General features: G+C 43.1%; 1 protein-coding gene across 1 annotated transcript in view; it reads right to left on the bottom strand.

Annotated features, from left to right (window-relative positions):
* LOC311289272 (neoverrucotoxin subunit beta-like) overlaps positions 1-15,491 on the bottom strand; it is a 36,904-nt gene extending 21,413 nt beyond the window's left edge. Inside the window, exons 1-3 of the mRNA XM_084407111.1 lie at positions 15,405-15,491; positions 4,389-4,481; positions 2,123-3,844 (exon numbers count right to left, since the gene is read on the bottom strand). Of these exons, the coding sequence (XP_084263237.1) occupies positions 2,123-3,844; positions 4,389-4,479 (1,813 nt within the window). The 5' untranslated portion in view covers positions 4,480-4,481; positions 15,405-15,491. The remainder of the gene's footprint in view (positions 1-2,122; positions 3,845-4,388; positions 4,482-15,404) is intronic.
* Between the last annotated feature and the right edge of the window lie 229 nt (positions 15,492-15,720).

Raw genomic sequence — 15,720 nt, forward strand, 5'->3', positions numbered from 1 at the left:
GTGTGCGTGTGCGTGTGCGTGTGCGGGGGTGGGGGGGGGGGGATGTTTGTTCCATATGCATCAAGAATAACAGGTTTGTCTTCATTTGTAATGGTTTAGTAAAGTGATGAATTTTGTTGTAGCTGAAAGGCAAAAAACTGTGTGAGAAGTTATACATTTGATGAAAGATAATGTTACTGTTTGTCTCCACAATGTTACTGTTATTTGTTATACGCTTTTCGTGAAAAAGTGATGAATCTTTTGATATGAGCTATTACTGTGAATTATATGAGATTAAGTTGTTCATAACCTTTTGATAGCAGACATGAATGTTACTGTTCTTTTTTAACTGAATGCTAAAAACTGAATTTTTCACAAGTTATCTCTATGTCATGTATTACATATAGCACGTCCTATGTGTTCCTTGTACTGAAAGAGAGTTGAGTTGACTATAAGAAATGTTCAAGTGTTGGGAAATATATTCTACTGTTAATAAAAGGTTCACTTGAGATGCCTTGTGTTTCTTTGAAATCATTCTGAATTGGCCTACATCAATTTATTACATTAAAAATGCAATGAAACATTGAAATTGTACTATGTCATACGGTAAAACAAAATATGTCATATGGTAAAACATTGAATTTTAAAATAAATAAAAATAAATACTTTGTTTACATGGTTCATGAAAATAATGGAGGAGAGCTAGTATGATATATATATATAACTTCAAGGCATTTTTGACTAATTTCTAGCAAAAAAGACATGCTGTAGTCGTTAAATTTTTTTTTTTTTTTTGTATTTGTGGTGTAGGTATTTATATTTTGCAACTTGTCATAGAATACTTACAGATCAACTATTACATTCTTGGTTGTATTTAACCGTGTCATGAATATCAAATTTAATTTATTTCTAAAAATCATTTCGTCTTACCGTATGACATTTTCAAGGACTGTATACAAAGAAACACATTAAAATGTCATATATTGTTATTTTTTTATAAAGGGCACTAATAAAAACAAAAAATATACACAGATTTACACAAAAAATGCTATATTTAATTTGTCTTTTCATGTTTATTTTTTTACTGTTTTGAAATACTAAAACGTCACTGACCCACATAAAGATACCTCCAGGGGGCGATGTTGGGCTTTCGTACAGGTGTATTTCATGGTTCTATTGTCAACTATTGTTCTATAGGAGAAAACGACTTTTGTGTCTCACAGCAAACAAACTAAATATTACAAAATGGTTAAACGATTAAAGAAATGTTATTCATTTTACGGTTTTAAAGTGTAGTCTTGTTTAACATCATGTAATAATCCTCTGAAATGAGTTTGCAGCAGAAGTCACAAACAGAGTGAAATGTTATTATTTATTATTAAGTAAATGAGTAAACTGCAATTAATAAATGCGACTGAAAATGTAATTGATAAGACAATTGAATGCAATAGAGTCAAAACATTAATGCCACTATTTTAATATTCATAAATAGGAATACGTACAAATGTGTATATCAGTTGTTCATCCGTTAATATTTTACGTTTTAGTGCTATAAATCTGTCAGTATTATACGTTTCTCTGTGTATTAAAACGTAAGTAAATGTACGTGTGGTAGAACTACACTTTACGTAAAAATGCACACGTATTCTCATGAGATCACGCTGCATTGAAGCTTGAATTTGTTGTCATACCTTAATTTATAGATTTTATTTTCCTGTGGTCAGTTCAATTACTTCCTTTACAATGAACGTCTGTATGCTTTGCATTTATTAAGAGTAATTATGAATGATTATTATTAAAGAATATAAATAATGAGATTTGCATTTGTTAAATTATATTAGTCTTAAGAGTCAACAGTTTTTGTGTGTTAAGTTGATTTTGTGTGTGTGTGTGTGTGTGTGTGTGTGTGTGTGTGTGTTTTGCTTATTATTGTTATTGTTTATTCATTTATTTTATTTTTATGTCAGCTATATTTGTAATGTCCGATTGGTTTTCATACAGAGCAATGCACATGTCACTTGTTCAAGGCTTTGTATTGTTTATTGTGAATGTCATTTGATTAAGTACATTAGACATCAAATACATATTTTTTTATTTTTTTAAGATAAAGATGAATGCAAAGAAATGTGCATATGACACTCACCTGGAGACTGTATGGGGCCGATAGTGTCACTGGCTTCACTCACTCCCACTTTACCCACTATCCTGTAGCGGATCAAGTACTGCTTTCCAGACACCAATCCAGTCAGATTAAAGACTTCATCAGCGGTGTTTATGATAATCCACTGTTCCTCAGAGCCAGAATCTGCTTTCACCTGCTGGTACTCCACTCTGTACCTCACAGTTTCTCCAGTTGGGGACTTCTGCAGTTTCAGGAACACACTGTCCTCCAGGACCTTCTCCACTCCTGGAGGGGGAGGCTTCGACACGGGCTGGAACTGTGTGTCTGTCAGATTCCCTGTTTCATACAGATAGATAGAGGAGCCTGGACTGGAGGGATCGGAGATGGCAGAAATAATGAATCGATATCTCTTTTCATCTTTATTAGCCTCTGAAAAACTTCTGAAAAGAGTTAAGTTCTCTCTCATCTTTGACATGACACCAGGATTGTTGAGCCACTCTTCTGATACTAACGTGCTAGAATTGTGTTTCATTCCCCCATCTAGCTCTTTAAACTCGCCAGATTCCAGAAACTTCTTCAGGGTTGAAAGATACGGGTCTTCATACTTCAGAGATGTGAAGGTCAAGCACACCACAACATCAGTATTAGGATCAAGGAGGATGGCTTTGAGACGGTTTGAGTCTTCAGTTTTGATTCCCTCCAGTATCTCGGTGTGAGAACTCAAGATGTTAAGTTCAGCCGTTGCTTGATCTAACCACTGGTTAAGCATGTCAGCATTAAAGGGGGAGCTGTAGTGGATCTTCAGGATGTCTTCCAATGATTTTTGCTCCATCTCTCCTCCTCGTATAGCAGGCAAGACCTTGGCCACTGCTTTTAGGAATACCCTTTTGTAAATTTTAAGAGAGCCCTGAAATAAACGGAGCCTCTCTTTGATGTCTTTGAAAACATTTACCAGAGTTTTTCTGGAGAAGTCGTTGCATGTCCTCTCTACTTCTCCCAGCCCCTCTATTATATCTTCAGTGTTGGAAACCAGATGTGTGGTGATTTCTCTCTCCAACTGAGCAGCTTTTGGATCCAGTAGAGAAAGAGGATAGAGCCAGACTTTTATTGGAACTGCATTCAGTGGATTCTCCTTCAGTATAGTGGGGAGCTTCTTGTACACCTCTAGGGCGTCCATGTAAGTGGTGGGGTTCTGATCAAGGCGGACGTCACCATAAAATGTGCAGGTGATGCTTTCAGCCCTATTCTTATGACCTTCTGTCATTTGTAAAGCTCCTTGCCCCTCAATAGAAAATCTAGGGATGTTCTTGACCATGACATTCAGTTCTCCCTCAATCTCCTGCTTTTCTTCGTCTTCTGAAAATGTCCGTTCAAACACCATGACAGCCTGAGCTCCGTACAGTACAGCCGTGACCACATGAGTTGCAGTTTTCTGGTCAAAGACCTGAGGGTAAGTGATCTGACCCAGATGGCTCATAGTGAGCTGGTCGAATCTTGTGGTTTCACTGTAATTCATTGTAACTCTGGACTGTTGGTTTGAGGATTTGGTGTCATGCAGGAACTTGGCAGATCCTCCCACCTCCACCAGCCCTCCCAAGAAGCTGGCCTTCAGGGAAGCACTCACATCCAGGAGACTGGACTTACTAGAGAGAGAGTCGGAGCTACTGAACTTCAAATCTGTCATGGGCTTTGGACGAGTGTCTAAATCTACATTCAGTGACTTCTTATCCCACAGAGTGACACCTGAAATTAGAAATGGATTTAAGAGTCAAGTCAAGTCGCCTTCATTTATATAGCACTTTTTACAATACAGATTGTTTCAAAACAGCTTTACAGAGAGAACAGAAAAATAATACAACAAAGTTTGTTTCTAGAAGAAAATACCACCATCGTCCAGCTTAAGTAACTTCAGTGATGGTTCATTTTTGTTTTAAAAAAAAGGTATTCATTTAATTCATATATATATATATATATATATATATATATATATATATATATATATATATATACTGTGTATATATATAGCCGCTCTGTTAAAAAATGTGACGTCATCGTCCAGCTCAGTTCAGTTCTCATATAATAATGTCAATGCAGGCAGATCAATAATATTGTTGAATATTAACGTGTGAGGACGCAATGACATGCCGATTTTGTATCTATAAGACTACTAATTTAATAGTTGTGTCCTTTCTCTTAAATCTCTAAATTACCTGATCTACTTCTAAAGTTGATTCACATTTGGGTGAAAAAGAGAGTAAAAACCATTTTAGTAGGTACTGCACACCACCTGGAATGAAGGTATCCTTGCGGCAGTCATACAGCATACCAGGATACAGAGGTCTTCCTAGAGCTGCCACTTCAATGGTCTGTGATGCCATGGCTGCAGGGAATAACAATGAACAATGGGGATATTTATACATTTGAAGTTTAATACTGAATACTTTATCATTTTAAAATTATTTTTACTTGTTACTATTTTCATTAGTTAAAACTAATTGTTTTAACGTTCCTTAAAATGCAATCTAATTCCGTCTTTCAAAATTCAACAACACATTAAGGCATAAATCCTTCCGGCTACGTTTACATGCAACCAAATAATCCGTTAGTAATGGGATTGACGGCTCAATCGGACTGAAAAGCCTTCATATACACACCTTAATCGCTCCGACTGAGCTCGATCCAAATGAAATTTCGATCGGATTGAAAGGGGAGGTTTATTCCTTTTCTTATCGATCGAGAGAAACCACGCACTTCAACCTGATCGCTTTATTTATTGTTCATAAACAGTGCAATCCATTAAATAATTTTTAACCAAAACAAATTTTGTGGTGAAATGACATATGCATCTGATTAGTTTGAAGACATATTTTTGTTCCTAATGCATTTTGAGTCTTCCTGCAATACTGTTGATCCAAAAACCTCATGATCCGTAGGTGGCTGTTACCTCCCATGTGATAAGTAATTCTCTCGTATTGCGTAAGTTGCTTACGCTACGGGAAAGTCTTCTTTCTTCGAGATCTGAAGCCAAAAATTATCCTTAATTTTGTATTCATTGTCAACGCAGTGCGGCAGCCGGCAGACCAAGGCAGGCTGTATAAGCGTGCTCATTGGCTGCTCGGCGGCAACTGCTTAAGCCTATCAGTGAGCCTCGTGAAACGTGGCACCCTTCTAACCGTCAAGATGGGTGTGGCCAGTGTGTATATAACGAGGGCTCACAGGCTGAATATCTGATTTTCTAGTCTTCAGCGAAGCTCTACACATCGCTGGATCTTGAGAGCCGCCGCCATTGAAACCAGCGACCAGCAAGCTTAGGACAGCGCCTGAGGAAGCCGGCCGCCTTCAGCCATCTGTGCCTGCTACGCTATCCGGTGACATATCCTTTTATTACTGCTGTGTGTGTTCGCCCTGCGACACACACTTTCTCTTACTGTTCTAAAAGAGCACGAGGCGTTTTTGTCAAAATGCCTCGTTTTTCCTGCGGCTCGTGACGCGCCCCGCTCAGCAACAGAGACCGCCACCTCATCTGCGCTCTCTGCCTGGGCCGCGAGCACGCCGCCACCGCACTCTCCAGGGGCGGCTGCCCCGAGTGCGAAGAACTTTCAATGTCGACCCTGCGGGCTCGACTTGAAGTTTTCGACCAAGCTGTCGCTCCGCCTGTCCCTGCCGGGCCGCGCAAGAAGCGCTGCTCGCAGAGACTACCGGAGACTGATGTGACTGAGGAGCTCGCCGGAACCTCTCCCTCGAGCTTCTCTCTCACCCTCTCCGCCCCCCCTCCCGGCCGCTCAACCGCCGGCTCTAATGCGCTACTGCGCCACTCACAAGGGATGGCAGAAGCGGACGGTCTCGGAGCGAGCTTCCTCTCCCTCTGTTCGAGCCGCGCAAACTGCGCCGCTCACAAGGGATGGCAGAAGCGGAGCTCTCTTTACATTACAAGAAAGCTACTCCATCCTCGCGCGTCACTCACCGGCGAAAAGGAAAACAGTGTTTTCGTCCCGCTGTGGCCGGACCTACTTCCATTTCTCAAACATTTCTCAGTCCCCTCTTAAGTTCAGGCGACTGGAATTGTTCATATCGCAGTATACGAGCCTGTTATAAATACACGCACAACTGTCACAAGACATGATGACGCTCTCTTATATCCTCGCTCTAACCAAAAGCTATTGTATTCTCCCCTGTGGCTCAGTGGCGGAATCTTAGACTTTCGTGCCAGAGACCCGTGTTCAATCCCGGCTCTCGCGGCAGTTAAAAATGTATGCTGTTCTCTTCTCCGAGCTCGCGGCCAGCTTTTCTTACATACAGAAAGCGAACCCGCTCTCCCCCTTGTTGGGCCGCGCAGATTGCGCCGTTCACAAGGGATAACAGAGCGGACGGTCACGAGCAACGTTCAGCGCGCGCGCCTCACTCACCGGCGAAAAGAGGAGAGAGAGTGTTTTAGTCCCGCTGTGGCCGGACAAACCGCCAATTCTCACACATTTCTCAGTCCCCTCTTAAGTTCAGGCGGCTGGAAATATTACTATTGCAGTAAACGAGCCTGTTTTTATACACGCACGCCTGCAAACAAACATGAGGTCGCTCTCTTATATCCTTGCGCTAACTGAAAGGTAATGTGTTCTCCCCTGTGGTTCAGTGAAAATTAGAATATTACATGAAATCACACAGTAATTACACAGTGATACCATGGTCATTGAACCAGGTTTTGGTTCTTTTGGCAGTGTGGGCCGGTGCAAATCCTGCTGGAAAATGAAGGAAGCATGAAGTGCTCTGAAAATGTCCTGGTAGACGGCTGCGTTGACTCTGGATTTAATAAAGCACAGTGGACCAAAGTCCTCTTTTCTGATGAGAGCAAATTTTGCATCTCATTTGGAAACCAAGGTCCCAGAGTCTGGAGGAAGAATGGAGAGGCACACAATCCAAGATGCTTGAAGTCTAGTGTGAAGTTTCCACAGTCTGTGTTGGTTTGGGGAGCCATGTCATCGGCTGGTGTTGGTCCACTGTGCTGTCCACTCAACACAGCCGTCTACCAGGACATGTCCAGAGCACTCCATGCTTCCTTCAGCAGACAAGCTTTATGGAGACGCTGACTTCATTTTCCAGCAGGATTTGCACCTGCCCACACTGCCAAAAGAACCAAAACCTGGTTCAATGACCATGGTATCACTGTGTAATTACTGTGGGATTTCATGTAATATTCTAATTTTCTGGGATTTTGATTTCGTGGGTTTCATAAGCTGTAAACCATAATCACCAAAATTATAACAAATAAAGGCTTGAAATATCTCACTTTGCATGTAATGAGTCTATATAATATATTAGTTTCACCTGTTAAGTTGAATTCTTGAAATAAATCAACTTTTTGATGATATTCTAATTTTATGACCAGCACCTGTATGTTCCCCATCCAAGCCACCGGGACACTGTGTGTAAAACGGCCAGCTATCACTGCGTGCGATCCGCCGTATCTAAGCACCATGAGCGCGCGCTGCGCCCACCCCTCCGTTTCGAGCTCTCGAGCCCGCGACGATCAGAGCCCGGAGGCCATTCTGCCCCTGGCTTCACACTCAAAAGCGTGGGAAGCTATTCCAGGGGCATCAGAATGGGTGCTAAGCACAGTAAAAAAGGGCTATACTCTGCAGTTCGACTCGCCGCCCCCTGCGCTTTCAGGCGCGTACCGAGACGAGAGTGAATGGAGAAGTAACACATCTACTTCGAGCAGAAATAGCTACACTTCTGTGCAAAGGGGCTATAGAACCGGTTTCCCCTTCTATGAGCGAGTCGGGCTTTTACAGCCGTTATTTCCTCGTTCCCAAGAAGGACGGAGCTCTCAGACCAATTTTGGATCTAAGACGTTTGAACAAGGCTCTTATGAGAAGACCGTTCAAAATCCCAACAACCAGGCAAATTCTCGCGCAAATTCGCCCGAGGGACTGGTTTATATCTCTCGATCTAAAAGACGCGTACTTTCAGAACCAGATAATACCCCGTCACAGGCCATTCTTGAGATTCGCCTTCGACAGTCAGGTATATCAGTACACCGTCCTGCCTTTCGGCCTGTCGTTGGCACCCCGTACATTTACGAAGTGCATGGACACGGCTCTCGCTCCCCTGAGGGGTCTGGGAATGCGAATTCTGAACTACTTGGACGATTGGCTAATTCTAGCACAGTCAGAGGCCGAACTCATCGCCCACAGAACAGTGCTTCTAAGCCACCTGGACAGCCTGGGGCTCACGGTCAACTGGACCAAGAGCTGGCTGAATGCCCGAGTGCCTCACAGAGCCTGGGCTTCCAGCGGCATTCGAATCAGAGTGACTCAGAGCTGCGTTTCAGCACTGAAGCCCTGGTTAGCGGCCGACTGGTACCAGCGGGGAGTGACAATGGGAGCCATCTCACACCGCAAAGTTATCTCGACAGACGCTTCCACCTCAGGTTGGGGCGCTCTTTTCGAGGGCAAACTGGTCTTTGGCCTGTGGTCAGACCAGGAGAAATGCCTCCACATAAACTGTTTGGAGATGATAGCGGTCGAGAACGCGCTCAAGCGCTTCCTCCCATTCATACAGAATCACCATGTGCTAGTCCGCTCAGACAACATGTCCGTGGTATCCTATGTGAACCGACAGGGCGGTGTCAGATCCAGGAACCTGTGCAAGCTGACAGAACGCCTTCTCGTGTGGGCTCACCGCTCGTTGCGCTCGCTGAGAGCTGCGCACGTGCCGGGCCACCTGAATGTCGGTCCAGACAGACTGTCCAGAGACATCATTCCCCCGGGAAAATGGTCCCTGCACCCCCAGACAGTCCAGTTTCTCTGGCGCCTATTCGGCAGAGCGGAGGTCGACCTCTTTGCGTCGAGAGACAACGCTCACTGCCCAAAATTTTTCTCGAAAAGCGAGGACGCGCTGTCCCAAACCTGGCCCAGCCTCCCGCTGTACGCTTTTCCCCCGATCTCCCTATTACCACAGGTCATTACGAGGATCAGGGAAACGCACCACCTAGTGCTTCTTATAGCCCCGCGTTGGGAGAACCAAACTTGGTACCCAGAGCTAGTGAGGCTGTCGCAGTCATCCCCATGGCCGATCCCGGTGAGAAAGGATCTCCTCTCTCAAGCCGGTGGAGCGATCTGGCATCCCCATCCAGAACGATGGTCTCTGCATGCATGGGTAATCAACGGATACCCGTTGACCTGCCAGAAGGGGTCGTGAACACGATCACGCAGTCTAGAGCTCCCTCCACGAGACTGCTCTACGCGTCTAAATGGTCGGTGTTTTCTAAATGGTGCGCTACTAAGAGCTTGGATCCGCGAGCATGTGGGGTCCCACGGGTGCTCTCCTTCCTACAAGAGCTGTTGGACAAGGGCAGGTCCCCTTCCACACTCAAAGTGTATGTGGCGGCTATTGCAGCGTTCGCTGAGACGACGCGAGGCCAGGCAATAGGAAGGAACGAGCTTATTATCCGCTTCCCCAGAGGAGCTAGACGGATGAATCCCCCGCGGCCCCCCTCGGTTCCTATTTGGGATCTGTCCTTGGTCCTGGAGGCCCTGAAGGCTTTTCCCTTTGAACTGCTTGAATCCGTGGATTTAAAGTACCTGTCGCTCAAAACCGTTTTTCTGATAGCTCTGTCTTCAGTAAAACGCGTGGGGGATTTGCACGCGCTATCTGTTAGCCCTGCTTGTCTTGAGTTCGGACCGAACGACTCGAAAGTCATTCTCAGACCGAGACACGGTTACATCCCCAAAGCGATTGGAACCCCTTTTAGGGCACAAATCATTTCCCTTTCGGCTCTGCCAGCATCCAATAATGGGGACAGTGATAACCTCCTATGCCCTGTCAGGGCGCTGAGAGTTTACATCACGCGCTCCGCCACTTTCAGGCGTTCCGAGCAGCTCTTTGTTTCCTTCGGCGGACGCACCAAGGGTCTCGCTGCCTTGAAACAGAGCCTGTCCAGGTGGATAGTGGACGCGATTGCAGCAGCTTATGCCTCCAAACACCTGCAGGGCCCTCTGGGTATCAGAGCCCACTCTACTAGAGGCCTGGCCTCTTTGTGGGCCTGGTCCAGTGGAATTTCTATCCACGATATTTGTATGGCGGCGGACTGGGCCTCCCCATCGACATTCGTGAGGTTTTATAACCTGGAAGTTCCCGCCTTACAGGCTAAATTGCTGTCAGTATAAGTGACATGTATGCTCTGCCCAGTCGCTTATGTGCAGACTACGTTCACATGCTGGCGATATTTCTGGTATGGTACTTAGGGTGAAGTGTTTTATACTCAGACCGGCTGGGCCGCTCTGTTTCTCATTCCCCGTTACACGCTGTTTACCGGTGCTGGCCCGCGCTGCTGGCCGCCCGTCTTCCACTCTGTTGCGCAGGGGGTTATTCTCTTCGTAAAAGACCGATGATGTCGCTCTTTTCTTACCCTAATGTGTGCTTATGTACTGTGTGGGCTCGCGCTGCCGGCCCTACAGTTTTGCACTGATATATACTTATAGTATATATCAGTGCAAATTCATGTGGATTCATGTGCTGGATGCTTGGCGCGCACGGCGTTGACAAGGGGTTCCCGTAGCCTAAGTAACTTACGCAATACGAGAGAACCTCTCGTAAGAGAACGTACTCGGTTACCTAATGTAACCTCGGTTCTCTCTAGAAGAGGGAACGAGTATTGCGTAACCAGCCGTGTCGCGCCACGAGCTTTTGCGCTTCAGACTACGAAAACCAGATATTCAGCCTGTGAGCCCTCGTTATATACACACTGGCCACACCCATCTTGACTGTTGGAAGGGTGTGGAGGGCGCAAAGCGCCCTCATTGGAGGCCACGTTTCACGAGGCTCACTGATAGGCTTAAGCAGTTGCCGCCGAGCAGCCAATGAGCACGCTTATACAGCCTGCCTTGGTCTGCCGGCTGCCGCACTGCGTTGACAATGAATATAAAATTAAGGATAATTTTTGGCTTCAGATCTCGAATAAAAGAAGACTTTCCCGTAGCGTAAGCAACTTACGCAATACTCGTTCCCTCTTCTAGAGAGAACCGAGGTTACATTAGGTAACCGAGTACGTTTGTTCTCTCTCCCTCTGTCTCTCGCTCTTTACTTTCGTTTTCAGCAAGTTGATGCGGGTATTTAATTTTCTTGTTCATCTGTCAATCTTGGAGACGCATACTGACAACAACGCGTGTTTCCTCCAATGAGGGCTCAGAGTGTGGAAATTAACACTTTTTCTGTTTATAGGTACACACTAAATCGAGTTAAACTTCCACTTTAAATAGTGTTACTTTTTTTACACTTGATAGAGATAAAAAAACACTGTTAGGCCCTGATCACACCTAACGCGTTTTTTGCAGTGAGAGGCGCCATTTTTGAATTGTTTTCCTATGGCAGTGAGTGTTCTGCGCGCTGTTTATGCGACCCAGGCGCATCGCGTTTTACCGCCGACTGCGCCTCGTGTTTTTGCAGTTGAAGAAAAAGCAACACTGAGCGGAAAAAACGCCCGATGTCATTGTGTTTTTTTTCCACTGTCCAATCGATTGAATGGAGAGGTGGGCCTTCCGTTGTAGTGATGAAAGCTACAGTTGCTTTGAACGCCCGGAGAGTACGATGATGGAGGATAAACTCTCTTGCGGGTTAGCAGTAGCTTAATGACTTCATGAATAGTAACTACCACAATGTTAACAGAAACTAAATAACAATTTACTTAAACATTTACTTGACTTGACGTTTACTTGACTGACAGGACAGCTGTTTCGGTGGTTGCCTAGCAACACAAAAAACGCAGTGCACTGCTCGCTCTGTGTGATCGGGGCACACTGCTTTGTGCTGTGCGCCTTGGGTTTTGGACCATTAACAGCAAAAGCTGTTTACAGCTCCGTTTACAGCAGGTGTGTTGAAACTACACTAGGTTTGTCAATAGATTAACACCAAGGGAGTTATTTTCAACACTAATATAGTGTTCATACAAACCCTGATTAAATGTAGTTGTTTCCAGTATTGACCTTAGGACTTGAGGAGTACAGTGGCGAGAAGCTATGTGTTTTGTCACTACTACTGTGTTTCATTGTGAATATTATGTCTCTTTGAATTTTGTTTGTTTTTCAAAGTTGTTTTTGTGTGTTTTGAATGTTCTTTTGTAATCTAATCTGGAGTTAAACTTTATAGGATGGCTATGGGCTGACAACAGTTAACGAGTATCAGCCAGTAATCGGTTACCATCATTGTGCGACAAACTGATTTCTTCTGGCAGCATGTGATAAGTGTTTAATCGACAGACCATTACGTGGAACGTGTATGTGTGTGTTTGCTTGTGTCTCATATTGTTTTCCTTTCCATTCAGAATTGGGGTCCCAGTACTAGCCAGAGTCCTCTGTGTGTGGTGGTGGTTCGGCTATCGGTCTGCAGTGTTCACAGCGGGTGGTTTGGTGTTGTGTGGTGAGAGCACGAGTAGTTGCAGTGTTTATTGGATAGGCAAGACAAATCCCCCAATTCTGAAATGGGGAAACTGTGTGTGAAACATGATCTATGGTTGATGTATTCATTTTAATGTTTGTATATTAAAAGATCCTAGTTTTGTATTTTATTGTATGTGGTTAGTAATAAAATTGTGAAACGCTTTATCTTGTCTGATATCTGTCTCAGCCATTGCGTATCTGTGTGCTTTGCACTTGATGTACCTGTGGGTCCCCGGCCAATTTCCGGGGTGGCGTAGTCGGTTTAGTGCCATAATTGGCATTGTATTAAGCTTTTGGTGTCATACTGCCTGTAGACTGAATACTCTTTGTTTATGTTTCTGGAATATATGTATAATTACTATAATATTATATACATATATATAATTCTACTATAATTACTGTAGTAATCTACATCCTGGTTGATGACCCAGATCTATGGCCAGACCAATGAACGGACATTGAAAGGGAGATGATTGTCAGAAAGCTAGCAACAAAGGTTACACGCATGTTGAAGGAGATGTAGACTCCCAAGGGAAACCATTTCCAGAATATTTGCAATGGGTTCCCAGAGTGCTCTAAGCCATAGAGATGATACAAGATGTCTGAGGTATCATGTAAGCAACAGAGTCAACAGAACTTGCTATGTTAAATGGAGAAACCTACAGCACTCAGTGATTACAGGATGCGGTATCAATAATCAATTACAAACAGAAGTTGAGAAAAGCAGAGATCTTCTGGAAGTAATTCTAGATGTGACGCTACATTTAGCATCTGGAAACCTGCCTTTCGTGGCAAAACTAAAAACCTTGATGATGCACAGTTGAACTTTTGTCACATTATGATCCACTCCTTAAACACCACTTGGATAAAATTAGGAATAAGAAGACACATCATCCAAGTTCTGATATTCAAAATGATTCATTGATATGTGTTTTAATAGATAGAGAGTTTTAAATACAATCCTATGCAATCCTATGCGGGGGGTGGTGTGGCGCAATGGATAAGACACATGCCTTTGGTGTGAGAGACCCGGGTTCGAATCCACTGTGAGACACCAATGTGTCCCTGAGCAAGACACTTAACCCCTAGTTGCTCCAGAGGCGTGCGACCTCTGACATATATAGCAATTGTAAGTCACTTTGGATAAAAGCGTCAGCTAAATGAATAAATCTAAATCTAAATTTACCATAGTAGGAGAAACACATCGTTTCATGGGCTGACCTTCGCCATAGTATGTCTATGGGGCAACATTTGGGCAGCTCCTGCCCCCCCAGGGGTGCAACTTTTACCCCATTGTGATGTATGTTCTTACAGAGCCTGCCAGCCTCTTCAAATGTGGTAAATCACATGTTTCTGCGAAATCCTCACTCAGAGCTACGACTCGTCAAAGTTCGTCGCAATGCAAAGTCTATGGGACTTTTTCGTTCCAACAGAGGTTGAAATGTGTCGTTATCTTTGTGTGTTGAGTGACGTAACATCACAAGTGGACGCGTGAAGAGACGTGAGACTGAACGCACTGAAAGCCCTCGCACTGCTCATTTGCAGAGAGAGAGAGATAAGACACTAGAGCTGCATGATTCATCTTTAAAAGACTGTGATCTCCATCAAACACACTCGCAATCTTTCAATCCGTCTGTCTATTAAACTTTGACAAAATCATATCACAACATTCAGATCTGTGTTGGCGCTGCCGCTGACCCGGAGAGAGTCATCATGAAACAGCTTCACAAACAGTCTTTTCAGTCTCATAGTGTCATTATTTCTGTGATGCAATAGTTCAAATTATGATAGAAGTACTTGGATAAAAGTTTAAAGTTCAAATATGAACACTGATGTCTACAATAGCGATCAAAATCAGCTTTTGATAGAAACTTGGTGCTTAAAATAACGCATTTATCGATTACATTGTTTCGCCTCTAAGTGGCGACAAGTGACTGTTAAAAATGTATTTGTTATTGAATCATTTATTCAAGAGACTGTAGTATTGTATGATAGTCCTGAAATAAAAGTCAGAAAGATGTGATGATTTGTTTTTGTAAATATGACTCATCTTATACATCATGTACGGTCTGTGTAAGTGTATGATTTAACTTTTCCCCATGGTCTAGTGTTTGCAATATATTGCAAAATCGAATCGCAATACTTGTAGAATCGCAATTGTTAAAATTTTTTTTTTTTTTAAATCGCAATACATGTCGTATCGGCACCCAAGTATCATGATAGTATCGAATCGGGAGATAGTATCATCCCAGCCCTAGAAATTAGAGATCTCTTGGCAAAATAACTTCACTGATTCTGACAGACAAGACAGAGCAGATTACTATGATATGAAAAAGTCTCAGCTTTCAAATTCTGTCTATTTTATTACAAAATTCAAACAATAATTACCGCACTATAATTCTTGGCAGTCCTGCTAGTGCTAAGCTAAAATGGTTAGCATTTCCCTTTGTATGCAATTTTGTGATTCGTTAACCAAAATAAACACAAAGGCTCTTTGACAAAAAGCATTATATTTTTTCAAGATTTCTATAGATATTGCAATATATTTTTATCATTAATTATTTTGGCCATGACAATCGTGTAGTAAAAAATCTGATATCGTAACAGTGCTAATCTGAATGATTTGAAATAAAGGTTGTGAGATGAATATGGTTATTTATGAAGAGAGAACAGAAAAACAGAGACATATGAGGCTTCAGAAAGCTGTTGTTTAAATCTGCAAAGCAAATAATTGCTTTGAGTTTTGTACGCAATAAAAAAAACTGTATAAACAATGTGTCAATCCTGTTTATTAAGTCTAGATCAATGTGAATGGATACATGACACTTTTAAATCTATATCTATCAGTATTTTATAAAGTAGTATTTACTAACCGTGAATAATGACGATGTGATGTTGCTTGTTCCTCCACTGAACTTGAACTGTCTTGAGCAGAAGTTACTTGGAAACTCCTTTAAACTAGCATTTTCATAAAGGACTGTGGATTTGTTTTCTCCTGAACTCAAACCTGTTAAAACAGAACTTTTCCAGTAAACGTTCTTTACACGCCTGGACTTGTGGCATTGCCTTCTAAGGTACCTCTCCGGGTTTTTTTTTTTTTTTGCTCTATGGCCTGATTTCAAAGCCCTTGGAGATCTTCCTGAACGATGGTCCTCATTATTGATATCCACTGTTACAGCAGTGTCAGCT

Source organism: Rutilus rutilus (genome assembly GCF_951802725.1).
Source record: "Rutilus rutilus genome assembly, chromosome: 4".
Taxonomy (NCBI): Eukaryota; Metazoa; Chordata; class Actinopteri; order Cypriniformes; family Leuciscidae; genus Rutilus; species Rutilus rutilus.